The 27557-nt window shown below is 44.7% G+C and overlaps 3 protein-coding genes and 1 long non-coding RNA gene across 5 annotated transcripts in view; 1 reads left to right on the top strand and 3 right to left on the bottom strand.

Moving 5' to 3' along the window:
• The window catches only part of LOC135527864 (deoxynucleoside triphosphate triphosphohydrolase SAMHD1-like), a 32817-nt gene extending 24153 nt beyond the window's left edge, over window positions 1-8664 (bottom strand). For both annotated transcript variants that reach the window (XM_064956473.1, XM_064956474.1), the window contains exons 1-4: window positions 8391-8664; window positions 8003-8069; window positions 7728-7800; window positions 1216-1376 (exon numbers count right to left, since the gene is read on the bottom strand). In XM_064956473.1, coding sequence (XP_064812545.1) covers window positions 1216-1376; window positions 7728-7800; window positions 8003-8069; window positions 8391-8568 — 479 coding nt within the window. In that variant the 5' untranslated portion in view covers window positions 8569-8664. The remainder of the gene's footprint in view (window positions 1-1215; window positions 1377-7727; window positions 7801-8002; window positions 8070-8390) is intronic.
• Window positions 8665-8742: 78 nt separating this feature from the next.
• Window positions 8743-10541, top strand: LOC135527866 (uncharacterized). The gene is made up of 2 exons (XR_010453482.1): window positions 8743-8882; window positions 9077-10541. It is a non-coding gene; the product is annotated as an uncharacterized LOC135527866 (long non-coding RNA).
• A 4979-nt stretch (window positions 10542-15520) lies between these two features.
• Window positions 15521-27557, bottom strand: part of LOC135527862 (NUAK family SNF1-like kinase 1) — a 44976-nt gene continuing 32939 nt past the window's right edge. Inside the window, exons 5-7 of the mRNA XM_064956471.1 lie at window positions 19512-19631; window positions 19303-19435; window positions 15521-19186 (exon numbers count right to left, since the gene is read on the bottom strand). Coding sequence (XP_064812543.1) covers window positions 17952-19186; window positions 19303-19435; window positions 19512-19631 — 1488 coding nt within the window. The 3' untranslated portion in view covers window positions 15521-17951. The remainder of the gene's footprint in view (window positions 19187-19302; window positions 19436-19511; window positions 19632-27557) is intronic.
• On the bottom strand, window positions 25048-26795 carry LOC135527623 (histidine-rich glycoprotein-like; the record flags this gene model as incomplete). The annotated part of the gene is made up of 2 exons (XM_064956113.1): window positions 25048-25192; window positions 25423-26795. Coding segments are annotated over 2 exons (1518 nt in total), but the record flags the coding sequence as incomplete, so codon positions are not given.

Here is a 27557-nt window from a genome sequence, read left to right as displayed (position 1 = left end):
GGGGCTCGTAAGTAAACATTTCACTGTAAGGTCTACACCCGTTGTAGTCGGCGCATGTGACCAATAACATTCTATTTGATTTGCACTACATGCTCATGCAAGCATTGTTCAGAACTGTCCGTTTTGCTAACAGTGATTGAGTTACATTATTAGCCTAACTTATGACTAAAATCTACTCAACACATTAGGAATAGAAGACTAATGTAAAACAATCTGATAGATGCATGCATCACTATTAGAAAAAAAATAGCTTCCTCAAACTCACACTCCGCCTATGCATACACCCATACCCTACGGCAGGGTTTTCAAACTTATTGTGATAACAAATTCATCAAGGGCCCCCTCATAATCAGTTGATGGGCTACCCCGGCAAACGCTGGGCCAATTGTGTGCCGCCCTATGGGACTCCAAATCATGGCCGGATGTGATGCAGCCTGGATTCGAACCAGGTACTTCAGTGACTCCTGCACTGAGATGCAATGTCTTAGACCACTGGGTAGCCATTCAAGGAGTACTACTATAACTTCTGCAGTGTACGCTACATTTCTGCAAAACTATACATTTTGTCATGGGGCAGAGAAAAAAAAACTGCAGTTTTAAAGATTAAATTACAGTGCATTTATGTACATAAATTGGGGGGGGGAATACAATAAGGATTTAGTTGAAAAGTATTGTGGATACCAATATCCCTGATATTTCCCAGGGTTAATAAGAACATACATTGTAGATGAATAATATTACACGGCTGTCTAGCAATGATCAACAACCAACTTGACAGAGCCCGAAGAATTAAAAATAAACCACCAACATGCTTCATTGACAAAAAAATGACAATCCATTTGAATCCCACTTTGTAAACAACAAAAGGTGGAAAAAGTGAAGGGGTGTGAATACTTTCTGAAGCCACTGTATATTCAGAAATCTAACCCTACCCTATGGCAGGGGTGGGCAACATACAGCCGCGGACCGGATCACATCCTGCCCAGGGGAGGTTTAAGATAAAAATTATTTTTATTTTTGCTTAAGGGGGGTTATTAATTTGGGGTAAAACATTATTATTTTTTTTAACCCAGGCCACTCTTGAACATCTAAAAATCTGTGCGGCCCAATGTGGCCCTCAAGACAAAATTATTACCCAACCTTGCCCTATGGAGTACTCAAGCACACACACTCACACTTGTACCCTATGGAGTGCTCAAGCACCCACAATCATACCCTATGGAGTGTTCGAAGCGGTTGTGGGAGGCCCCAGGGAAGACGAAATATGCTCCTCCCAGCTGCTTGATGTGGCGGAGCCTCTGGAACTGAGGGGTGTCCATGATACGGACCAGCAGAGGATGCATCTCTACATGGCCATGGACTGGGTCATTAAACACCTACAGGAGACAATAATACACGTTATTGCTGATACTCTTACGGACTCTACTAATAGTCTTCCTCTTTCGGGAATAGATGGCGGTACATATTGTCATGACTGTCTTGATCAGGTCAGGTTACAGGAGACCACAACCCTACAGATTATCTCTCAACCACAACAGAGGGAGCTGTGGGTCTGAAGACATGGGGGCGTTTTACGGCCCATTGTAAATCTCAGGCCACAGACAAATTCCTTTGTCCTGTCACTATGTAGAACCAGCCTTAAACATGAAATAAAGGGACTTTGGAACAATGGTTTCCGCCAGCCACAATGGTGGTCATGACGATGGAATATGAAAATGTATGTCATTGTTGTTTTGTTATTAAAGGTTAATAGATGACGTTATTACGAAAACATTGTAATGTGAAGGGTTTCCTAGTATATGTTTCAAATCAAATTTTATTTGTCACATACACATGGTTAGCAGATGTTAATGCGAGTGTAGCGAAATGCTTGTGCTTCTAGTTCCGACAATGCAGTAATAACCAACAAGTAATCTAACTAACAATTCCTAAACTACTGTCTTATACACAGTGTAAGGGGATAAAGAATATGTACATAAGGATATATGAATGAGTGATGGTACAGAGCAGCATAGGCAAGATACAGTAGATGGTATCGAGTACAGTATATACATATGAGATGAGTATGTAAACAAAGTGGCATAGTTAGTGGCTAGTGATACATGTATTACATAAGGATGCAGTCGATGATATAGAGTACAGTATATACGTATGCATATGAGATGAATAATGTAGGGTAAGTAACATTATATAAAGGTAGCATTGTTTAAAGTGGCTAGTGATATATTTACATCATTTCCCATCCATTCCCATTATTGAAGTGGCTGGAGTTGAGTCAGTGTGTTGGCAGCAGCCACTCAATGTTAGTGGTGGCTGTTTAACAGTCTGATGGCCTTGAGATAGAAGCTGTTTTTCAGTCTCTCGGTCCCAGCTTTGATGCACCTGTACTGACCTCGCCTTCTGGATGATAGCGGGGTGAACAGGCAGTGGCTCGGGTGGTTGATGTCCTTGATGATCTTTATGGCCTTCCTGTAACATCGGGTGGTGTAGGTGTCCTGGAGGGCAGGTAGTTTGCCCCCGGTGATGCGTTGTGCAGACCTCACTACCCTCTGGAGAGCCTTACGGTTGAGGGCGGAGCAGTTGCCGATTGTGCATCTGTAGAAGTTTGTGAGTGCTTTTGGTGACAAGCCGAATTTCTTCAGCCTCCTGAGGTTGAAGAGGCGCTGCTGCGCCTTCTTCATGATGCTGTCTGTGTGAGTGGACCAATTCAGTTTGTCTGTGATGTGTATGCCGAGGAACTTAAAACTTGCTACTCTCTCCACTACGGTTCCATCGATGTGGATAGGGGGGTGTTCCCTCTGCTGTTTCCTGAAGTCCACAATCATCTCCTTAGTTTTGTTGACGTTGAGTGTGAGGTTATTTTCCTGACACCACACTCCGAGGGCCCTCACCTCCTCCCTGTAGGCCGTCTCGTCGTTGTTGGTAATCAAGCCTACCACTGTTGTGTCATCCGCAAACTTGATGATTGAGTTGGAGGCGTGCGTGGCCACGCAGTCGTGGGTGAACAGGGAGTACAGGAGAGGGCTCAGAACGCAGCCTTGTGGGGCCCCAGTGTTGAGGATCAGCGGGGAGGAGATGTTGTTACCTACCCTCACCACTTGGGGACGGCCCGTCAGGAAGTCCAGTACCCAGTTGCACAGGGCGGGGTCGAGACCCAGGGTCTCGAGCTTGATGACGAGCTTGGAGGGTACTATGGTGTTGAATGCCGAGCTGTAGTCGATGAACAGCATTCTCACATAGGTGTTCCTCTTGTCCAGATGGGTTAGGGCAGTGTGGTTGAGATTGCATCGTCTGTGGACCTATTTGGGCGGTAAGCAAATTGGAGTGGGTCTAGGGTGTCAGGTAGGGTGGAGGTGATATGGTCCTTGACTAGTCTCTCAAAGCACTTCATGATGACGGAAGTGAGTGCTACGGGGCGGTAGTCGTTTAGCTCAGTTACCTTAGCATTCTTGGGAACAGGAACAATGGTGGCCCTCTTGAAGCATGTGGGAACAGCAGACTGGTATAGGGATTGATTGAATATGTCCGTAAACACACCAGCCAGCTGGTCAGCGCATACTCTGAGGGCGCGGCTGGGGATGCCGTCTGGGCCTGCAGCCTTGCGAGGGTTAACACGTTTAAATGTTTTACTCACCTCGGCTGCAGTGAAGGAGAGACCGCATGTTTCCGTTGCAGGCCGTGTCAGTGGCACTGTATTGTCCTCAAAGCGGGCAAAAAAGTTAGTCTGCCTGGGAGCAAGACATCCTGGTCCGTGACTGGGCTGGATTTCTTCCTGTAGTCCGTGATTGACTGTAGACCCTGCCACATGCCTCTTGTGTCTGAGCCGTTGAATTGAGATTCTACTTTGTCTCTGTACTGACGCTTAGCTTGTTTGATAGCCTTGCGGAGGGAATAGCTGCACTGTTTGTATTTGGTCATGTTACCAGACACCTTGCCCTGATTAAAAGCAGTGGTTCGCGCTTTCAGTTTCACGCGAATGCTGCCATCAATCCACGGTTTCTGGTTAGGGAATGTTTTAATCGTTGCTATGGAAACGGCATCTTCAACGCACGTTCTAATGAACTCCCACACCGAATCAGCGTATTCGTCAATGTTGTTATCTGACGCAATACGAAACATGTCCCAGTCCACGTGATGGAAGCAGTCTTGGAGTGTGGAGTCAGCTTGGTCGGACCAGCGTTGGACAGACCTCAGCGTGGGAGCTTCTTGTTTCAGTTTCTGTCTGTAGGCAGGGATCAGCAAAATGGAGTCGTGGTCAGCTTTTCCGAAAGGGGGGCGGGGCAGGGCCTTATATGCTTCACGGAAGTTAGAGTAACAGTGATCCAAGGTTTTTCCACCCCTGGTTGCGCAATCGATATGCTGATAAAATTTAGGGAGTCTTGTTTTCAGATTAGCCTTGTTAAAATCCCCAGCAACAATGAATGCAGCCTCCGGATAAATGGTTTCCAGTTTGCAAAGAGTTAAATAAAGTTTGTTTAGAGCCAGCGATGTGTCTGCTTGGGGGGGATATATACGGCTGTGATTATAATCGACGAGAATTCTCTTGGTAGATAATGCGGTCTACATTTGATTGTGAGGAATTCTAAATCAGGTGAACAGAAGGATTTGAGTTCCTGTATGTTTCTTTCATTGCACCATGTCTCGTTAGCCATACGCCCCCACCCCTCTTCTTACCAGAAAGGTGTTAGTTTCTGTCGGCGCGATGCGTGGAGAAACCCGCTGGCTGCACCGCATCTGAGAGCGTCTCTCCAGTGAGCCATGTTTCCGTGAAGCACAGAACGTTACAGTCTCTGATGTCCCTCTGGAATGCTACCCTTGCTCGGATTTCATCAACCTTGTTGTCAAGAGACTGGACATTGTCAAGAAGAATGCTAGGGAGTGGTGCACGGTGTGCCCGTCTCCAGAGTCTGACCAGAAGACCGCCTCGATTCCCTTTTTTTCGGAGTCGTTTTTTTGGGTCGCTGCATGCGATCCATTCCGTTGTCCTGTTTGAGATGTTTATACATTGTACGTTGTATGGAAAATATCCAAATCAAAGAGAATGTTTTGGGGAAGATGAAATGTTAAGTTAGTGGTCTAAAATGGGATTTGAGAAAATCTAGCCTTGCCTTATTAACTTGGTACGCCCAGAGAAATGCCCTAAAGGCGGTTACGCCCACTTCTGACCCAAGGGTATAAAACCTGTGTGTGTAGAATTTACGACAAGACTACATGACCCCAGCTGCAGCAGGGTCTGAAGTCAAACAACCCAGAACGCAACGGAAGTTTGAGGACAAAAAAATCCTTTTCTACCCATGAGTAGATGAGTAGCTGTGTCTAAGCGGGTGAATTCAAGTCGAACCACCTAGCCTCCATCTCCCATCGAATCGTGGTATCTAAAGAGTTTCATTCCTATGCTGTGAGCTCTGAGCTAGAGCTGTCTGGCCTCAGAAGACCCATTCCTGAGAAAGGGGTGAGGGATCAGACTCCTAGGCCAAAAGGGACACTGACACCGGGAGGACGAGCAGGGAGGTGCGCAGGAGAAGTGCGTCCCTCGAACACCTGAAGGCCTACCCAGAGAATGGCGGGAGATCATTCCCACGTAATTACATCATTATATTCTGACCCATAAGAGTGGCAGTTTGAGGCAAGGCTAGGGTTAGAATAGCATAGCTGACAAATTCACCCAAATGTATATTTCTCGTGTACTCCTTTTTCGCTCTTGAAATTCCCATTGTGGGTAACGCGGCATAGTGTGTTGGCCCATTATACTAAGTTCTAATCAATAGCCTATAATGTGCATCTTTTATCATCCATTTAGCTTTTTAGTAAATAAATATTCAATTAAGATTGGTGTGGTACGAATTCATTAGTGGGACCCGGGTCCGTGCAGATTCACGGGCTATACGACGTTCAGAACGAGATTGGTAGAGGCAACTGGTTAATTAGCGGCTGTTGTAAAATTGATATTCTTTGAGTTAATTTGGGAAATAGAAACTCAATAAAAACTAGTTTTCCCATGGTGCCCCAGGTTAATGAGTTAATCATTGCTTGATTCAGTTAATCACGTCATTAGAAACTTGTAATCATTCGATGAGCAACAGTCGTCACATTAACCAATACAACGTCACGACAATATTTTGAAAGCCTGACAATACAAAGAAATGCTGATGTCTTATATAAGGGCAGCAGTAACCTAGCGGTCAAAGCATTGAGCCAGTAACAAAAAGGTTGCTGGATCAAATCCCTGAGCTGACAAGCCAAAAATCTGTCGTTCTGCCCCTGAACCCACTGTTCCCAGGCCGTCATTGAAAATAAGAATGTGTTCTTAACTTCTTTGGGGTAGGGGGCAGTATTGGGTAGCTTGGATGAAAAACGTGCCCAAATTAAGCTGCCTGCTACTCAGCCATAAAAGCTAGAATATGCATATAAATTTGTAAAGAAAACACTGAAGTTTCTAAAACTGTTTGAATGATGTCTGTGAGTATAACAGAACTCACATGGCAGGCAAAAACCTGAGAAAAGAATCCAACCAGGAAGTGGGATATCTGAGGTTTGTAGTTTTTCAACTCAGCCCCCATTGAAGATACAGTGGGATATTAGTTTTGTTTCACTTCCTCCCAAGGCTTCCACTAGATGTCAACAGTATTTAGAACCTGTTTTGAGGATTCCACTCTACATTTACATTTAAGTCATTTAGCAGACGCTCTTGAGGGGCTCATAAGAGCTCTTTGAGTGAGTGGTCTGGCAGAGTGCCACAGCCTCGGTCTGGCAGAGTGCCACAGCCTCGGTCTGGCAGAGTGCCACAGCCTCGGTCTGGCAGAGTGCCACAGCCTCGGTCTGGCAGAGTGCCACAGCCTCGGTCTGGCAGAGTGCCACAGCCTCGGTCTGGCGCGCTCACGTGAAAGGTAGCTACGTTCCACTTCATTTGTACAGACAAAGGAATTGTCCGGTTGGAACATTAATGAAGTTATGTTAAAAACAGCCTAAAGATTGATTCCATACTTAGTTTGGCATTTTTCTACGGGCTGCAACAGAACTTTTTGAACTTTTCTTCTGACGTTCGGCGCGACCTAAACGTGCTTTGGAATTTGATTACCAAACGCCCTAACAAAATAAATATTTGGACATAACTGATGGACATTATCAAACATTTATGGTGGAACTGGGATTCCTGGGAGTACATTCTGATGAAGATAATCAAAGGTAAGTGAATATTTAATATAAATATATAAGTGGCTGGTTCCACCCTTCCCCGGCAGATCAGTGCATGATGAGCTATGTGCCTCGGGTCATAGCGCACGAACAAGTTATAACGTACTCTCTGTTCAAGCCAGCCTCTGTTCACCTCATATCTCCACACAGCTGTGCCCTTGAAAGATATGAGAAGAACAGGGTGGACTGAGAAACTGTGGTCACTCTCAGAGGGTATTTGTCTTATGCCATGTGACCAAGTTGAACAGAAGCCCAGAAGGTTGGAAACAATAACAGATCGTCGCACCATGTCCTTGACGATATTCCCAGACCAGCTGCAGAAAGGAGAGAGGGAGGGGAACCATCCTCTCAAACATAGTATTGTAAGTTCTGAAAATCTCTTGACCAATGTTAAGCATAATTGTTAACTATTAATATTAAACAAAGCAGGTAAATACATAATTTCTCACACATACGTCTCCCTCATTTCGTCTTTCATTCACTCTCTCGCCTTTGAAAAGGATAACAGGGGTTAGTTGTGCCGTCTGTGTTACCTTGGTGGTCTCTGCTGCCATCTGCCACAGCTTCCTCAGACTGTGCAGGATCTGCAACCGGGTGCCTAGAGGCCTGAGGAGAAGGAGGGGGAAGAGAGAAAGTGTGTGTTCAATTTCATAATCATAAAAGCACCAACAACACAACCCAAGGCATTGACTGAAAAACATGTCACAAATAAACCAAGGTTATTAGAGTGACTGGTGCACATTTGATTGCCATGCCATTGAAGATTTGCATACCACCACCACACCCAAAATAATACCACCACACGTACACTACACCCATTTTATCCAGAAGTGTCTCTGTGAGGTATCGTAATCCCACTCCTGTCATCTTTTGCTCTGTTTTGGGGGAAGAACAAAAACACAAATAACAGGTCATATTTCCTGTGTGTCAGTCATTAACGATGTGTAAATATGCACAATGAGAATAAAATGTCACAGGTCAATTGCATGGCATAAAACCAGAACCGTGTGTGCGTAGTTCGTGATAAAAACGTGCTAGTCTAGCTAAGGTATGGACAATGTAGTCCTTCTGGGTGCGCTTGACAGCCTCACGGATCACAATATAGTTTCAAGCTTTCAAGCCACGTTGGCTTGTTCAATCAAATATGTGTAGTTAGCTAGCGAACATAAGCAAAAACACTGATGAAAAAAACGAACCTCTGAATGCATCCTCCCATTTGCAGTGACCTTCTTGACGCAGGTATCTACAAACGTCCTCGACACCCCACTGCCCGAAATCCTGCCACGCCGCCTCATAATGCCGCTTCTCCGGGGGTTTTAACTGATCACTACTAGTATTCGGCAAATCTTCTCTGGGACGCTTTCGAGTATCCATAATGATCGGTGATTGAATGGTGCCAGTAACACAGTAGAGCCGGTACTGGGGACTTCTTTCCGCGCGAACTATTTTAAACTATGGTGCGGTCTACTAAATTGTCGACTAAATAGGTTCTCTTTCCGAAACGAGTTACCCTTTTTTACTGGGCTGACAGACCAGGAGGGAGGAGCGATCAAAGATCGTATAAAGATACGAAGATGCAAAGTAATTTGACAGTCCCATGATACTACTGTATGCATGCCATGCGGACATAGAAAACAACATTGTCTTCTTCGCAAATAGCCATTGGAAGGAGAGCTGACTTTGACAAAGTATGTAACATTTACTCTGTGAAATATAAACTGTGTACAATAAAAAAAAATATTTCATGTCATTGCGTTGATAAAATCCGGAAGTGATTCACAGAGAGAATCTCTATTTAAAAAAAAAATCTTTGTAATAGTAATGAGGCTTGTGTACAGGACGTCATTGGTCAAAAATAATCTGGGCGTATGTCTTCGTGCAGGACTGCCTGTCCCTGAAAACACCCGCCCAAATGTGGACTGTAACAAGATGCCTGGACTGGAGGAAAGTTATTGTAGTTCGTAAAAAAACAAACAATATATTAGACTAAATATTTCACAACATTCTCCTATATTCTGTGCCCCAGCTCAGCTGTCTTTTAGAGTTGTAATGAGTGTATTTCACCAGTAGACAGAGACATTTCTTCTCTTTTACGATCAGTGTACTGGTCCATAGGGAAGATAATGCTAGCTAGCATTAAGCCATTTTCTTTAATATGTAGGCATTTACTGTCATTAAGGCAATGACAGCCTGAGGAGTTGGTTATTATTGTGAGTTATCTGGAAGGTATGGATGACTGGTCATCAACAAAGTCCACTTTACAGTTTGCCCAAATCAAATCCCCATTCTCGCAGAAAGAAGAATTAATGCTAAATGGCTGGGGAATGTCCCAACAGCTTCCAGTGGTTAGGCTAAGACATACAATGCATTCAGAAAGTATTCAGACCCCTTGACTTTTTCCATGTTACAGCATTATTCTAAAATTGATGAAATTGTTTCCCCCCTCCTCAATCTATGCACAATACTCCATAATGGGTATAACTGGCCAAGCTTCCTGCCATCCAGGACCTCTATACCATGGAGAGTCGGAGGACGGCCCTGAAAAGACTCCAGCCACCCCAGTCATAGATCGTTCTCTCTGCTTCCACACAGCAAGCGGTTCTAAACAGCTTCTACCCCGAAGCCAGAAGACTCCTGAACATCTAATCAAATGGCCACCCAGACTATTTGCATTGCCCCCCCCCCCCTTACACCACTGCCACCCTCTGTTATTATCTATGCATAGTCACTTTAATAACTCTACCTACATGTACATATTACCTCAATTACATCAACTAACCGGTGCCCCCGCACATTGACTTTGTATCAGTACCACCTGTATATTTTTTAATTTTACCTTTATTTAACTAGGCAAGTCAGTTAAGAACAAATTCTTATTTTCAATGACGGCCTAGGAACAGTGGGTTAACTTCTATATATATCTGTATATAGTCTCACTATTGTTATTTTACTGCTGCTCTTTAATTACTTGTTATTTAATATCTTATTCATATTTTTTAAACTGCATTGTTGGTTAGGGGCTTGTAAGTAAGCATTTCACTGTGAGGTCTACACCTGTTGTATTCAGCATTTCACTGTAAGGTCTACACCTGTTGTATTCAGCATTTCACTGTAAGGTCTACACCTGTTGTATTCAGCATTTCACTGTAAGGTCTACACCTGTTGTATTCAGCATTTCACTGTGAGGTCTACACCTGTTGTATTCAGCATTTCACTGTGAGGTCTACACCTGTTGTATTCAGCATTTCACTGTAAGGTCTACACCTGTTGTATTCAGCATTTCACTGTAAGGTCTACAACCTGTTGTATTAGGCGCATGTGACTAATAAAATGTGATTTGATTTGAATGACAAAGCAAAAACAGGTTTTTATAATTATTTGCAAATTTCTTTTAAAAAACGACTGAAATATCACATTTACATAAGTATTCAGACCCTTCACTTAGTACTTTGTTAAAGCACCTTTGGCAGCGATTACAGCCTTGAGTCTTCTTGGGTATGACGCTACAGGCTTGGCACATCTGTATTTGGGGAGTTTCTCCCATTCTTCTCTGCAGATCCTCTCAAGCTCTTTCAGGTTGGATGGGGAGCGTCGCTGCACAGCTATTTTTAAAGTCTCTCCAGAGATGTTCGATCGGGGTTCAAGTCCAAGTACAGCCACTCCTGCGCTGTTTTGGCTGTGTGCTTAGGGTCGTTGACCTGTTGGACGGTGAAGCTTCACCCCAGTCTAAGGTTCTGTGTGCTCTGTAGCAGGTTTTCATCAAGGATCTCCTGTACTTTGCTCCGTTCATCATCTCCCAGTCTATGACGCTGAAAAACATCTCCACAGCATGATGCTGCCACCACCATGCTTCACCGTAGGGATGGTGCCAGGGTCCTCCAGACATGATTCTTGGCATTCAGTCCTTTGGGTGCCTTTTGGTAAACTCCAAGTGGGCTGTCATGTGCCATTTACTGAGGAGTGACTTCCGTCTGGTCTCTCTACCATTACGGCCTGATTGGTGGAGTGCCTCAGAGATGGTTGTCCTTCTGGAAGGTTCTCCCATCTCCACAGAGGAACTCTCGAGCTCTGTCAGAGTGACCATTGGCTTCTTGGTCACCCCCCTGACCATTGCCCTTCTCGCCCGATTGCTCAGTTTGGCCGGGAGGCCAGCTCTAGGAAGAGTCTTGGTGGTTCCAAACTTCTTCCATTTAAGAATGATGGAGGCCACTGTGTTCTTGGGGACCTTCAATGCTGCTTAAATGTTTTGCTACCCTTCCTCAGATCTGTGCCTCGACACAATCCTGTCTCGGAGCTCTACAGACAATTCCTTCGACCTCATGGCTTGGTTTTTGCTCTGATATGCACTGATAACTGTGGGACCTTATATAGACAGATGTGTGCCTTTCCAAATCATGTCCAATCAATTGAATTTACCTCAGGTGGACTCCAAACAAGTTGTAGAAACATGTCAAGGATGATCAATGAAAACAGGGTGCACCTAAGCTCAATTTAGAGGCTCATAGCAAAGGGTCTGAATACTAATGTTAAAGGGTATTTCTGTTTAGTTTTTTTCAAACATATCTATAAAGCATGTTTTCGCTTTGTCATTATGAGGTATTGTGTGTCGACTGATGAGGATTAAAAAAAATACATTTTGAATAAGGCTGTAACATAACAAAATGTGAAAATAGTCAAGGGGTCTGAATACTTTCCGAATGCACTGTAGGTACGCATGCATACACATACAACATATGTTTGTTGTTGTTGAACGCTGAAACCTGAAGTAAAGACCTCGGTTTAAAAGCTGACAGTGTTTTCATATACTTGTATTTTATTTTGGATCCTGCGGCTCTGTTGGGCTAAATTGCTGTGAGCGCTACTATCTGTCCCGGGAACCTGCCAGATTCCGCATAGTGTGAGAGACATGAAAGCCCAGTTAGCCTAGCTGGCTCGGCGGTCTCAAATGGTGGCCACTATTGAACGTTTCCAGCGCTGCAGGAGCTGTGTTTACTTTGCTTTGTTCCTGGACTGTGCTAACTTTCAATGTAGCAACGGCTTGCTTGCGGATTACTACAGGAGCGACTCTTAGCAAACCTACACAAGCTACTGGGGAACCCACGCCCGCCTACTTTTCCTTTTTCTTCCAGAAGCCGGACACCACGCTGGTCTGGTGGAAGTTTCGCCACTGTGTCAGCTCTCCACAGCCGGCTGGCCGGTGCTCGGCCGGATTCCATCCCTGAAGGAGATGTACTCGTTACATTTTGAATGCTTAGGACAGGACAATTGTCAAATTCACACACTTATAAAGAGAACATGTGGTCATCCCTACTGCGCCTGGCCTGGCGGACTCACTAAACACAAATGCATCTTTTGTAAATAATGTCTGAGTGTTGGAGTGTGACCCTGGCTATCCATACATTTTAAAAACAAGAAAATGGTGCTGCCTGCTTGCTCAATATAAGGAATTTAAAATGATTTATAGTATCTTTTGATACTTATGTAAGTATGTTACATTTACTTTTGATATTTAAGTATTTTTCTGGGTGACTTTCACTTTTACTTGAGTAACTTTCTATTAAGGTATCTATACTTTTACTCTAGTGTGACATTTGGGTACTTTTTCCCCCACTGGTTCTGTGCCAGTGGTACCAAATTGGCACGTGTTATTACTTGGCACGTTCTGTTACTTACTACTTGGGCTATTAGTCTTCATCAAATTTGTGTGAAATGCATTTAGCTGATGCTTATATCTTAAAGACCTATGAAAAATGGACAAATGGATTGACTGATTAATAAATGGGAAATATGAAAATATAAGATCATGTGACATTTCAGTTGCAAAGCAACACAAACAGAGTCAGGCTTCCACAAAGATGATCTCCTCAGGCCTAGAAACCCAGATTGTGACTAGCCTACTGATTTTGCTGCACTCGTTAAATCTAGGGGTCTTAGGTCTAGTTAAGTGGTCTGGAACCTGACTTGTTAAGTCTAGGGGTCTTAGGTCTAGTTAACTGGTCTGTAACCTGACTTGTTATGTCTAGGGGCCTAAGGTCTAGTTAACTGGTCTGTAACCTGAATGGATGTGTGTATTTATGTGAGAAATCAGCATATGCACATAGGTGTTGAATGTACATGTTCCCAGGGAGACAGCAACTTACTGAGTTCAGGGCCAGCTCCATATTGACCTCTTAGTCGACCAGGCCAAGCGGAGTATTTTTTGTTGAAAATAAACTTCCAAAACTGAAAAATTCAGGCATGCCCCAAACTAAAGACTCAAAACCCCCAAAAAGGTCTCATGACCACCAAACAAAACCTGCAGCCTTACGGCTTACCAGCTGGGACATTCACTAACAATTCCCCTAATTGGCTACACATGATGTGCTTATCAACCAGGCTCAGTATTTGGACAAGGTTGCTGCTGCCCCCTGGGGGATGGAGTGTGGAAGTGTATCCTGGATAGTGTGTTTGTCTATGTCTTAACACTAACCTAACAGAATCACTTCAGTCCAATACAATGATCTGACCTCAAGACTTGGCAATCACCAAAGACAAAAGGGTTTAAACTTTTTACCCTGACTCCATAAACTGTCAAAGTTGCCAGATTTAGGACTTTGGTCAGAAACTGTAAAGTGGTGCAAAATCTGGCATTTGCCACTCAGCTTGAAGAGCCAGTTCAGACATGAATAGCCATACCCCCGGAAATTAGACAATCTCTTCATGTTCCTTTGTATGTTCCTGAATTATTATCGTTTTTTCATCGCCCTAAGTCTAATTTCTCAAATGAAGCAGTTTGAATCCTTTTTAATGTTTGGAAAGCACAAACTGTGGCTATGCTTCTATGTATGGTTTTGGGTCCAAAGGTTTTCCTAAATAATGATGTGTAATGGAAATAGGGCCCTGGAGACAGGAACATTGAAGGACCATTGCATAGTTAGAGTTCCATGGTCAATGACTGTTGACGCCACTACTCATTGTAGCTGTCAGCTGAACATTAGCTCAACATTTTAAAGGGGGATGTTACGTAACGTTATGGCTCTGTCCTGATGTGAAGTCAAGAGCTATTTTGAAAGGTTGTCAACAACAACCTACAGCCTGGATTCCATCCTTCATTAAACACGTCAGTTGACGGAGTGGACTTCCACTCACAAACACTGCAAGCCGAGGTTGGGTTATATATTCACGTTATGTACACTAGTCAACCTCAGCCTGCAGTGTTTGTGATTGGAAGTCTACTCCGTCAACTGACGTCCCCTAACATGTCACTGACGTGTTTAATGAAGGATGTTGGTGTTCTGTTCAATCCAAAAATGGTCCAGTGTACCTGCATAACACCATGCTGTGATTCCTCACAGCATCACCCAAAGAGAGGGGGCACGAAAAGCTATACAACTCTGGGAATTGGAGCATGAGGTCTGATACCAACAGGCTCAAAGACAGTTTCTATCTACAAGACGTTAGACTGCTGAACACTTGAACTGGACTGATCACCAGCTCTGATTCATCACCCCCCCCCCCCCCCCCACACACACACACACACACACACACATGCATGCTTCACACACATCACAATTGCTCCTACCAGACTCTTGTTATACTGCTCAATTTAAACACCTGACCCCATCCCCCCCTTTCCCAATATGTGTAACAATTAGATTATAAACTGTACCTTCCTGTATTATACTGATGCTAAAATGTTTATTCTATTCTACTGCCATTTACTTTATGTTCCTATTATTATATTTGATTATTTCTTATTGTTATTGCATTGTCATGACGGAACCTGCAAGAAAGCATTTCATTGGACGATATATATATATATATATCTATATATACACAGTTGAAGTCAGAAGTTTACATACACTTAGGTTGGAGTCATTAAAACTCATTTTTCAACCACTCCACACATTTCTTGTTAAACTATAGTTTTGGCGAGTCGGTTAGGACATATACTTTGTGCGTGACACAAGTCATTTTTCCAACAATTGTTTACAGACATATTATTTCACTTATAATTCACTGTATCACAATTCCAGTGGGTCAGAAGTTTACATACAGTAAGATGACTGAGCCTTTAAACAGCTTGGAAAATTCCAGAAAATTATGTCATGGCGCTAGAAGCTTCTGATAGGCTAATTGACATCATTTGAGTCAATTGGAGGTGTACCTGTGTATGTATTTCTGTGGATGTATATATACACTGAGATCATTAGACAGATCATGTGATACTGAGATTGCACACAGGTGGACTTTATTTAAATAATTATGTGACTTCTGAAGGTAATTGGTTGCACCAGATCTTATTTAGGGGCTTCATAGCAAAGTGGGTGAGTACATATGCATGCACCACTTTTCAAGTATTTTTATTTTTTTTTACAATTTTTTAAAACAAGTTAGTCTTTTCATACACTATTTTGTGTATGTCCATTACATGAAATCCAAATAAAAATCAGTTTAAATTACAGGTTGTAATGCAACAAAAGAGGAAAAAAGCCAAGGGGGGTGAATACTTTTGCAAGGCTCTGTACGTATCAAGTAGATAAACACACTGCTCCAAAGTTAATGGAAAAGATTCTTGACGGTGATACTAAAGAGAGGGACAAATTACTCTCACTGCATACAATCCATTATTCAGATGTTCTGTGTTGCTTAGCTGAATGTTATTCTTACCCCCATTCTTGGGTAAATGTTAGTTTAGTGTTGCCTGAGCCATGACATCATCAAGTCTCCCTGAAAAGAATAGGATTTGCCATTTAAGCAACACCATCCTTTTCTGATGCGGATAACAAAAACACACTAGAGTCAACCTGAGATTAAAATGGCTGCCTTTGTGTCAGTCGTTCTGATGGTATGGGGTAACATGGTGAGGGTTTGGCTGGACTATGACCTAGATTCGCTCCATAGAGGGGATTGTGGTATGGACAGCATTTGCAACAGAGAGGCAAGGCATCAGTCATTTTGTGTTTGTGACTCCAGTCAGTAGAGTGCACTACTTCAGATGGTTTCTAATCATAGCAAATGAACAGAACATGGAAATGGACTTTAGAGTAAATATGTCTTTGTGTAGAGGGACAGAATGGGGTTTCTGCTATCGATCAAAAACAACCACTAGTGGCACATTATAAACACAACGCTCTGTTCTCCCTAATGTTCCCCTACTTATGGTCAACCCAGGGAAAAGGCCTCTCCACTGCAGAGAACAGAGAAGTGTCTAAAAATGGATGTCCTGTTTGGTATTAGACAGGCGTTTTATAATCACTATCATGATTGTATTTTAAAAAGCTCCTATGTTTGTATCCAGCTTGTTTAATCTGTCATCTCCATTGGCTCACAATGTTTTCTCAGCATCTTATTTCTAGACCTCCAGACATCTGTGAAAGTGCCAGGGACACAAATCAGTCAAGTTATTAATACCTCAAACACTTCCTGCGATTTATGATAAATGAATGTGCTTTTTGGTCGTTGCTCATTCTGAAGGAAGTGAGACAGCAGAAAACATTAGGCCTATTTCCAGAAAAAAAGTATTCATTTTCATCATTCCTTGTATTTATTTTTTATTTCACAGTACCAAAACGGTTGAACCAATCCAAAAACCAAAGCATTAATACTTTGTGTAACTTCCTCCTTGCCTCCCAGTCAAATGTAATCACATACCCTTACACTTTTCCAGCGCACAGATCCCAGATTTAAAATCCTCAAAGTCTCATTCAATCTTCCAGTCTGTTTGACCATAAGATCACATTCTATGGTAAAATGCCATCAGTCAGCCTCATGTGACCTCAGAGATCATATATATATATATCTGAAGGCTCATGCTGTCAGTGAAATCCGATGAAATCAGAGTAATATTACATGTCTTGTGGCACAGAGATAACACATCCACGTGTCTTGTGGCACAGAGATAACACATCCACGCGTCTTGTGGCACAGAGATAACACATCCACGCGTCTTGTGGCACAGAGATAACACATCCACGTGTCTTGTGGCACAGAGATAACACATCCACGTGTCTTGTGGCACAGAGATAACACATCCACGTGTCTTGTGGCACAGAGATAACACATCCACGTTGACACCATTTGGTTTCACCCCAGTCAAAGACATACACTGTACAGACATTTAGATCATTGTTTTAACCAAAGTGACTTATAATTAACACATAAAATGGGCATATTGTACAGTATATTTGGCCCATGCAGGAATCAAACAACTCAAGTCTGATGCTGCAAACAGCATGCTTGAATTAAAGGAACAATTTTAACTATGTCTTAACATTGCACATTAGCTTCGTGTCCACAGGATTCCATAGACATTTTATTTTTTACCCTTATCTTACCAGGTAAGTTGACTGAAAACACATTCTCATTTACAACAACGACCTGGGGAATAGTTACAGGGGAGAGGAGGGGGGATGAATGATCCAACTGGAAGTAGGGGATGATTAGATGGCCATGATGGTATGAGGGCCAGATTGGGAATGCCATGTGGTCTCCTGTACAGTGTTTTGTTAGTTCACATAGGAGTCCTTAAAGTCAGTGATGGCTTCATTCACACAGTTATAGAGTCCAAAGGTGTTTTTTCCCATCACTAGGACAGCAGTCTCAATCCATTCCAATCAGTAACTGATCTTGATGAAATGAACAATTTCTTGATGACTTTCCTTCAACATACGATCACTGCAGGTTGTATGACTAGGTGCTTCCGCTGAATTCTTTATTCTTATTTGTCATTTGGTTAGCAAAGACAAAGTCTGTCAGTAATTTCAGCAACCTTTATCTTATCTTAGCATCTCCTGTCTCTCCTCCAATGACATCTCATCTTCCTCCTCTCTGCCCCGCCCTATTCCTAATCCAATCCCGTCTGCCGCCCTTGCTACCGGGTCCTCGAGTTCCTCTTCTGAGCTGCAAGCACTGCATTGGGTGCCCCGGGAGAAGATCCTGCGGCGTGATTGGGCGCTGAGGTCCAGCAGGTCAAAAGAATCAGATGAGAGGAGGCTGTCCTCACTCACCACGCTGGGGGGTCTGCTGCCCCCAGAGGCCTGGTGGAGCTGGTGCAGTGCCTCAGGGAAATGGGCCAGAGCTGAGGATAAGGAGGGATGAAGGGCATCAGGGAGGTCCAGGCTGTGTGAGAACTTGCCGTTGCGCTTTAGAATTCCTTTCCTCCTTCTCACTGCTTCCGTCCGCATCGTTGGACTGTGCTCTGAGCTGGGGGAGTGGGGATCGTAAGAGCAGCACATATCTCCATCAACCCCTCTACCTCCTACTCTTGTGCCCGCTCCAGACATACCTCTCTCTGGGGATGAGCAGTACCCTGACTCACCACCATACAGGTTCTTTAGGATCCCCTTCTTGGGCATCTTGGAGGAGGAATGGGAGAACATAGAGGGGGCAGGCATGCTTGTGGACAGACCATCACTGTGTGAGTGAGTGTGTGCGTGAGCTCTGTGGGGCTGGGGAGGCAGGTTGCAGGGCTTGGCGGAGGAGTTCTCCCCCATCACTCTAGGAGGGGGCAGGAAGGTTGAATCAAAGCTCCGCTGGGGTTTCAGAATCCCCTTTGGTTTCTTCCTCTCGACCTGGCCTATGGAGGAAGAGGAAATGGAGGCGGCAGTGGTGGTGGTGGTGTTGATGGCAGTTGTCGTACAAACTGGACTACATGCTCCCAGTGCATTCTGGGGGATAGTGTTCACCTTACGCGACTTCCTTAAACTTGACCTCTCCCCCCTCGACCTCCCCCCTCCCCCGCGATCACCCTTCAGGGGGAAGCTGAAGTAGAACGGGTGAGGGTGAGCGGAAGGGTCAGAGCTCGGGCAACTGGTTGCCGTGGCAACCCGGTTCTGCCAGTCGATGTAGCGGGCGAGCAGCGGGGAGGGGCAGTCCTGGTGGGGGGATGAGGGGCAGTCACATACACTGTCCTCATAGCCCCAGTTGACCCACCAGTGGTTGGCTATGTCCTCCACCGTGGCCCTCTCTTCTACACGCACCGTCAGCAGCCAGTCAATCAGGGCACAGGCGTCTGTGTGGAGGGGACAGACACAGGCAGGGCTCAGTACAATACGACGGTTAACAGGACAGTCGTGGACTAACAGGTTTACAGTTCCTTGTGAGACTGCAGGTGATGTGTAGGCTTACCTGAGGGAGGGTTTGGTCTGCGGTAGCGTCCCTGGCTGATCTGCTCTGTGAGCGCTCTGTAGCTGGCCCCGTCAAACGGCATACTGCCGTACACCAGCGCATACAGCAAGACTCCCATAGCCCAGCAGTCCACCTGACACAGACCCAGGAGAAACACAGGGAAACGGTGTAATTGTGTGTGTGTGTGTGTGTGTGTGTTGTCCTCTCACCTCTGGGCCATGATAGGGCAGTCCCTTGACTATCTCTGGGGAGGCGTAGAGAGGACTCCCACAGTACGTCTGGAGCAAATTGTCCTTCTTAAAGCGGTTGGACAAGCCAAAGTCAGCCAGCTACAGACACAGAGAGAGAGAGGAGAGGAGGAGTGGAGAGAGAAAGAGGGAGAGAGAAGCCTTTTAGGTTAGCTATTGCACAAAGAAATCTAATTTTAATATTTCTATAAAATAGTTGGACAGCTGAGCACCAGTGACTGAAGTGACATGATATACTGAATGGATACTTAATGTCATGAGATAACATCAGGGACATATTGTACTGTAGACCCCAGGCCAGACTGCTGTCTGCTATTACGTGGAGTCAAGAAGCACACATAATGATAATGTAATGGGCTAATTAGTCTGTGATAAAGTAACACAGACACACACGCACGTTACAAATTCCATCCCGGTGACTGTACTTTCCCTGTATTAACCTTGTGGTAGAACACAACAATCCACCACAACACTCCATTCAGTTATTTTCAAAGGGCCAGAAATAGACGTGCGGTCAGGTTTGGCCAACGCAAGCCAGAGGATAGAGAAGAGGGCCAAGAACAGCATCCAACAAACACTCATGTATCAGGACAGGCCCTCAGAAGGGTGAGGGCCCAGGGGTGCCAGACTGTAGCCTGAGGACCAGGATCGTCATTGCGATCTTGAGTGAATATTAACACACGCGCCCTAGTTGCACCGACAATAGAAAGACCTATTGCCTATCCTAGATCAAAATTACCCTTGACCTTACACACAATTACCTCCTCATGCACCTTCTGTTGTGTGTGTATGTACTGTTCAGATGTAGGACCTTTTTTAACCTTTCAAATTGTTAATTATCAACAGATTGTGAGATAATAATTTTAGGAAAAGTTATTTATTGACTGACTATGGCTTTCCAAATCGCCCAACACTGGTATTTGTAGTGTTCGTTTGGTGTTTGTTTCTAGTTTTGTTTAATGTTGTGTTAGTGTATGTAAGTTCTGTCTGAAACGGTGTTCCCCCTGCTGCTATTGGACCAGGTCTCTCTTGAAAAAAAAGACGTTATCTCAATGAGAAAAACCTGTATAAATAAAGGTTAAATAAATAAAATTGTAAGGTTCATTTTAAGTGAATGTTGGGATTTTTTTTAACCATTCCTGAACCTGTGACCAGAAACAAGCTACATAGGGGCAATACCAGAATAAATGATCTATTGATTCTGTCTCTTTGCAGCAAAATGTAGGATCTTAATTGGAACTGTATGGTCGTAGCAAAATATTCCCGCTGTAACAGGATTTGAACATTTAGTCCATAATGTTGCTTGATCAGTGGTTAGGCTGTTAGCTGGCCAAAAGTAGGGTACATGAGAAGTGCAATACTGTTAATATAAATGTGTGTTAGTGTGGGTTTTCAGTGCATTTATGTAAATCATGAAGCTCATCTATTTTTCCTGATCAAATTAAGATCCTACATCTCTACATGTGTGTTTATAAAAATATATTACAGTTGATTTATACCATAATTGGGGAAGTGTGTGTGTGCGGCGTAAATTCTACCTGGCTCCAGCACGAGTCAGGCAGACAGAGTTAAGCCTGCATGCCATTCCTGCTCTCATTTTGTTCCTCTCGTTCTTAGAAGAGGCATTCTTTTGCCTTGACACACAAACACACACAACACCTCCCTCCATATCTCCTCTGCCCACACGTGCCTGAGGATTAGCTGAACTATTATCAGAGGCTTGGAAGGTATGCAAGCTACCTGCTGCATCTCCCCTCATACTGTACAACTATCACTATAGAGAAACTGGGTCAGTAGAAAACTATTAGTGGTGTAAAGTACTTAAGTAAATATAGTGCTACTTAAGTCATTTTTGGGGGTATCTGTACTTTACTATTACATTTTTTTTAACAACTTTTACTTTTACTCCACTACATTCCTAAAGATAATAATGTACTTTTTACTCCATTAATTTTCCCTGACACTCAAAAGTACTTGTTACATTTTGAATGCTTAGCAGGACAGGAAAATGGTTAAATTCACACACTTATCAAGAGAACATCTCTGGTCAACCCTACGGCTTCTGATGTGGCAGACTCACTAAACACAAATGCTTCATTTGTAAATTGCCTGTGTGTTGGAGTGTGCCCTTGACTATCATTTAATTTAAAAAACAAGAAAATTGTGCTGTTTGAATTGCCTAATAAAAGTAATTTTAAATTATTTATAATTGTACTTTTGATACATAAGTATATTTTTGCAATTACATTTACTTTTGATACTTAAGTATATTTAAAACCAAATACTTTTGACTTTTACTGAAGTAATATTTTACTGGGTGACTCACCTTTACTTGAGTAACGTTCTATTAAGACATCTTTACTTTCACTCAAGTATGACAATTCGGTACTTTTCCCACCACTGACTATTATATGTGCTTACAGGTTGTCAAAACAGTATCATCATAATATTAGGCCCAACCAAAATCATTTGCATGTCAGATACTATATTTAGATGGAAATAATTCTCAAATGTTCTGTTTTACAACCAGGTTGTCATGCCATCAGCAGAGGGGTATAGCATAACATCAGATGAAGACACATTTCCAGAAATGTTCACTTTACCTACCCATAAAAGTATCTGGTTGGCATGGTGAAATGAAGTAAAGTCAATCAAAATGGTCAAAACTAATCCTAATGTTTTTACAAGAACAATTGTTCCCTGACATGCTATGGAACGCCATTTGGGTCTTTGCGTTGTTCCCTGACATACTATGGAACGCCATTTGGGTCTTTGCGTTGTTCCCTGACATACTATGGAACGCCATTTGGGTCTTTGCGTTGTTCCCTGGCATACTATGGAACGCCATTTGGGTCTTTGCGTTGTTCCCTGACATACTATGGAACGCCATTTGGGTCTTTGCGTTGTTCCCTGACATGCTATGGAACGCCATTTGGGTCTTTGCGTTGTTCCCTGACATGCTATGGAACGCCATTTGGGTCTTTGTGTTGTTCCCTGACATACTATGGAACGCCATTTGGGTCTTTGCGTTGTTCCCTGACATACTATGGAACGCCATTTGGGTCTTTGCGTTGTTCCCTGACATGCTATGGAACGCCATTTGGGTCTTTGCGTTGTTCCCTGACATACTATGGAACGCCATTTGGGTCTTTGCGTTGTTCCCTGACATGCTATGGAACGCCATTTGGGTCTTTGCGTTGTTCCCTGACATACTATGGAACGCCATTTGGGTCTTTGCGTTGTTCCCTGACATGCTATGGAACGCCATTTGGGTCTTTGCGTTGTTCCCCGACATACTATGGAACGCCATTTGGGTCTTTGCGTTGTTCCCTGACATGCTATGGAACGCCATTTGGGTCTTTGCGTTGTGCCCTGACATGCTATGGAACGCCATTTGGGTCTTTGCGTTGTTCCCTGACATGCTATGGAACGCCATTTGGGTCTTTGCGTTGTTCCCTGACATGCTATGGAACGCCATTTGGGTCTTTGCGTTGTTCCCTGACATGCAATGGAACGCCATTTGGGTCTTTGCGTTGTTCCCTGACATACTATGGAACGCCATTTGGGTCTTTGCGTTGTTCCCTGACATGCAATGGAACGCCATTTGGGTCTTTGCGCGTCAAAACAGATACACGTCAAATAACACTTTGTCACGTCAAATAATAGTATTTGACGCTTCAAATAACAATATGAAAATGATATGCAAGGGTTGGTGTAATATGTTGTATTGCAATCACATATTGATCACATATAGCTTAGCTGGTCAAACTACTTGACCTTACGTAACTATGGCCTTGGTGTCCCCAGGCTGCCTCGGAGAAATCATATGATTAAAGCTTGCACAATACACCCCATGGCTGAAACATAAGGCGGTTATTGCTCAAAACAGACTTCTGCATTAACACAAACACACTCTGTCCTCAGCAGATTCTAACCGCACAAACAATTATAGAACACCAAGCTCATCTGACTGACTTGAGTTGTCACATGCGTCCCTTTAAAAAATAATTTTTTACCTTAATTTTACTAGGCAAGTCAGTTAAGAACAAAATCTTATTTTCAATGACGGCCTAGGAACAGTGGGTTAACTGCCTGTTCAGGGTCAGAATGACAGATTTTGTACCTTGTCAGTTTGGAGATTTGAACTTGAAACCTTTTGGTTACTAGTCCAATGCTCTAACCACTAGGCTACACTGCCACCCCAAAACAGGAAACTGAGGCAACAAGTGTCAGTTTCAGTTCCCCTTATCTCACGCTCCTGGACACACAGACATTTCATAAGAACATACACTCACACCCTACTCCCCTCTCTACTGGTCCGGTGCCAAGGGCAGAGGACTCTGCTGTGCACCAACGGGGCTCCTGCTCAGGCTCGAGCAGGCCCGCCTCCAACCTTCACCATCCAGTCAGAAGACAGAACGACGAGACTCAACCTACATCATTCTATGTATAAAATCCGCTGCACACTCTGTCTAAGCAGCCTTTTCAGCTGACTCCCTACTGAGCCATATGACTAGGTCTGTGCACGTTTAACTGCAGGACAAGATATCTTTGACTTAATAAACTGCCTTTTTGCTACACTTGAATCCATTCTGTCCAGCGTCGTTGATTTGGTCTCACTCTCCAGTATTTGAACACTAACATTGGCCATTTAAGTGTTAATGCCCCAGAACCCGGTGTTTAAAGGATATATTGGCACGAGTGTTGGTAGGCCCGAGACGAAGCTGTACTTCATTTGAACTTTTTCTTCTTCGAATTGACATGTTCCTATATATCCTAAAAAATTACCATCCTGTAGGTTTTCACTCCAAGCCTGTTCCTGTAGAGATACCCTCCTGTTGTGACTAACCTGGTTAACTTATTAACCAGGCAATTATTAGAATCAGGTGCGCTAGATTAGGTTTTTAGCGATAACCTACAGGGCAGTAGCTCTCCAGGAAAAGGGTTGGAGAGTCCCGTACTAGTCCATCTTCAACCACATCATTCGAGCTGTCACAATGTGTCAACAATGTTATGTTGTTAACTGTAATAGGTTGCTGTTAATCACAATTATATAACATTTAAATGTAATGGGGGGCCGATCCACCGGTCCAGTAAAAAGCCAGTAGAATCCCTATCTTGAGGAGCAGACTGAAGGACCTTCCACACAATTGTTTTTTAAACGATTTCTAAAAGTCCCAATTGGGCATTCCAAAAGGTAAAGGTAAAGTTGTTTTAATGTTCATTCAGAATGTTATGTTGTCCTCCCACGGCAGGCACGCTCTGAAGGCTCCAATCCAGTGATTGCAGTAGGCCTCTCCTGGGTCATGTTGTACTGAGTGGAAGACAAATATTCTGTCAGTAGATGGCACTGTTGTGCTAAAGTGCCATAGAGCAAAATACAATTGACCTCAACAATAGGCCATATATCTTAAAAGTACCTTACTCTCTCCAAATATGATCAAACAAAACCGTACTGGAATGGAGATGTACTTAACTTTTGTGAAGGTTGCTCTGTCTAAACTGCTTTGTCTAAACTATGGAAGGAGCTGACGTGGTGATTGAAGCAGCTGACGTGGTGATTGAAGGGGCTGAGGTGGTGGTGATTGAAGGAGCTGAGGTGGTGGTGATTGAAGGAGCTGAGGTGGTGGTGATTGAAGGAGCTGAGGTGGAGGTGGTTGAAGGAGCTGAGGTGGAGGTGGTTGAAGGAGCTGAGGTGGAGGTGGTTGAAGGAGCTGAGGTGGAGGTGGTTGTAGGAGCTGAGGTGGTGGTGGTTGAAGGAGCTGAGGTGGTGGTGGTTGAAGGAGCTGAGGTGGTGGTGGTTGAAGGAGCTGAGGTGGTGGTGGTTGAAGGAGCTGAGGTGGTGGTGGTTGAAGGAGCTGAGGTGGTGGTGGTTGAAGGAGCTGAGGTGGTGGTGGTTGAAGGAGCTGAGGTGGTGGTGGTTGAAGGAGCTGAGGTGGCGGTGGTGGTTGAAGGAGCTGAGGTGGTGGTGGTTGAAGGAGCTGAGGTGGTGGTGGTTGAAGGAGCTGAGGTGGTGGTGGTGGTGGTGGTGGTTGAAGGAGCTGAGGTGGAGGTGGTTGAAGAAGCTGAGGTGGTGATGGTTGAAGAAGCTGAGGTGGTGGTGGTTGAAGAAGCTGAGGTGGTGGTGGTTGAAGAAGCTGAAGTGGTGGTGGTTGAAGGAGCTGAGGTGGTGGTGGTGGTGGTGGTGGTGGTTGAAGGAGCTGAGGTGGTGGTGGTGGTTGAAGGAGCTGAGGTGGTGGTGGTTGAAGGAGATGATGTGGTGGTGGTGGTGGTGGTTGAAGGAGCTGAGGTGGTGGTTGAAGAACTGAGGTGGTGGTGGTGGTGGTGGTTGAAGGAGCTGAGGTGGTTGAAGGAGCTGAGGTGGTGGTGGTTGAAGGAGCTGCGGTGGTGGTGATTGAAGGAGCTGAGGTGGAGGTGGTTGAAGGAGCTGAGGTGGAGGTGGTTGAAGGAGCTGAGGTGGAGGTGGTTGAAGGAGCTGAGGTGGAGGTGGTTGAAGGAGCTGAGGTGGAAGTGGTTGAAGGAGCTGAGGTGGAGGTGGTTGAAGGAGCTGAGGTGGTGGTGGTTGAAGGAGCTGAGGTGGTGGTGGTTGAAGGAACTGAGGTGGTGGTGGTTGAAGGAGCTGAGGTGGTGGTGGTTGAAGGAGCTGAGGTGGTGGTGGTTGAAGAAGCTGAGGTGGTGGTGGTTGAAGGAGCTGAGGTGGTGGTGGTTGAAGGAGCTGAGGTGGTGGTGGTTGAAGGAGCTGAGGTGGTGGTGGTTGAAGGAGCTGAGGTGGTGGTGGTTGAAGGAGCTGAGGTGGTGGTGGTTGAAGGAGCTGAGGTGGTGGTGGTTGAAGGAGCTGAGGTGGTGGTGGTGGTGGTGGTGGTTGAAGGAGCTGAGGTGGTGGTGGTGGTGGTGGAGGTGGTTGAAGGAGCTGAGGTGGTGGTGGATGAAGGAGCTGAGGTGGAGGAGGTTGAAGAAGCTGAGGTGGTGATGGTTGAAGAAGCTGAGGTGGTGATGGTTGAAGAAGCTGAGGTGGTGGTGGTTGAAGAAGCTGAGGTGGTGGTGGTTGAAGGAGCTGAGGTGGTGGTGGTGGTGGTGGTTGAAGGAGCTGAGGTGGTGGTGGTGGTTGAAGGAGCTGAGGTGGTGGTGGTTGAAGGAGCTGATGTGGTGGTGGTGGTGGTGGTTAAAGGAGCTGAGGTGGTGGTGGTGGTTGAAGGAGCTGAGGTGGTTGAAGGAGCTGAGGTGGTGGTGGTTGAAGGAGCTGAGGTGGTGGTGGTTGAAGGAGCTGAGGTGGTGGTGGTTGAAGGAGCTGAGGTGGTGGTGGTTGAAGGAGCTGAGGTGGTGGTGGTTGAAGAACTGAGGTGGTGGTGGTGGTTGAAGAACTGAGGTGGTGGTGGTGGTTGAAGAACTGAGGTGGTGGTGGTGGTTGAAGAACTGAGGTGGTGGTGGTGGTTGAAGAAGCTGAGGTGGTGGTGGTTGAAGAAGCTGAGGTGGAGGTGGTTGAAGAAGCTGAGGTGGTGATGGTTGAAGAAGCTGAGGTGGTGATGGTTGAAGAAGCTGAGGTGGTGGTGGTTGAAGAAGCTGAGGTGGTGGTGGTTGAAGAAGCTGAGGTGGTGGTGGTTGAAGAAGCTGAGGTGGTGGTGGTTGAAGGAGCTGAGGTGGTGGTGGTTGAAGGAGCTGAGGTGGTGGTGGTGGTTGAAGGAGCTGAGGTGGTGGTGGTGGTTGAAGGAGCTGAGGTGGTGGTGGTGGTTGAAGGAGCTGAGGTGGTGGTGGTGGTTGAAGGAGCTGAGGTGGTGGTGGTGGTGGTTGAAGAACTGAGGTGGTGGTGGTTGAAGAACTGAGGTGGTGGTGGTTGAAGAACTGAGGTGGTGGTGGTTGAAGAACTGAGGTGGTGGTGGTTGAAGAACTGAGGTGGTGGTGGTTGAAGAACTGAGGTGGTGGTGGTTGAAGAACTGAGGTGGTGGTGGTGGTTGAAGAACTGAGGTGGTGGTGGTTGAATAACTGAGGTGGTGGTGGTGGTGGTTGAAT

Source organism: Oncorhynchus masou, chromosome 33, assembly GCF_036934945.1.
Source record: "Oncorhynchus masou masou isolate Uvic2021 chromosome 33, UVic_Omas_1.1, whole genome shotgun sequence".
NCBI classification, from domain to species: Eukaryota; Metazoa; Chordata; class Actinopteri; order Salmoniformes; family Salmonidae; genus Oncorhynchus; species Oncorhynchus masou.
This window is presented reverse-complemented; position numbering and strand designations above follow the sequence as displayed.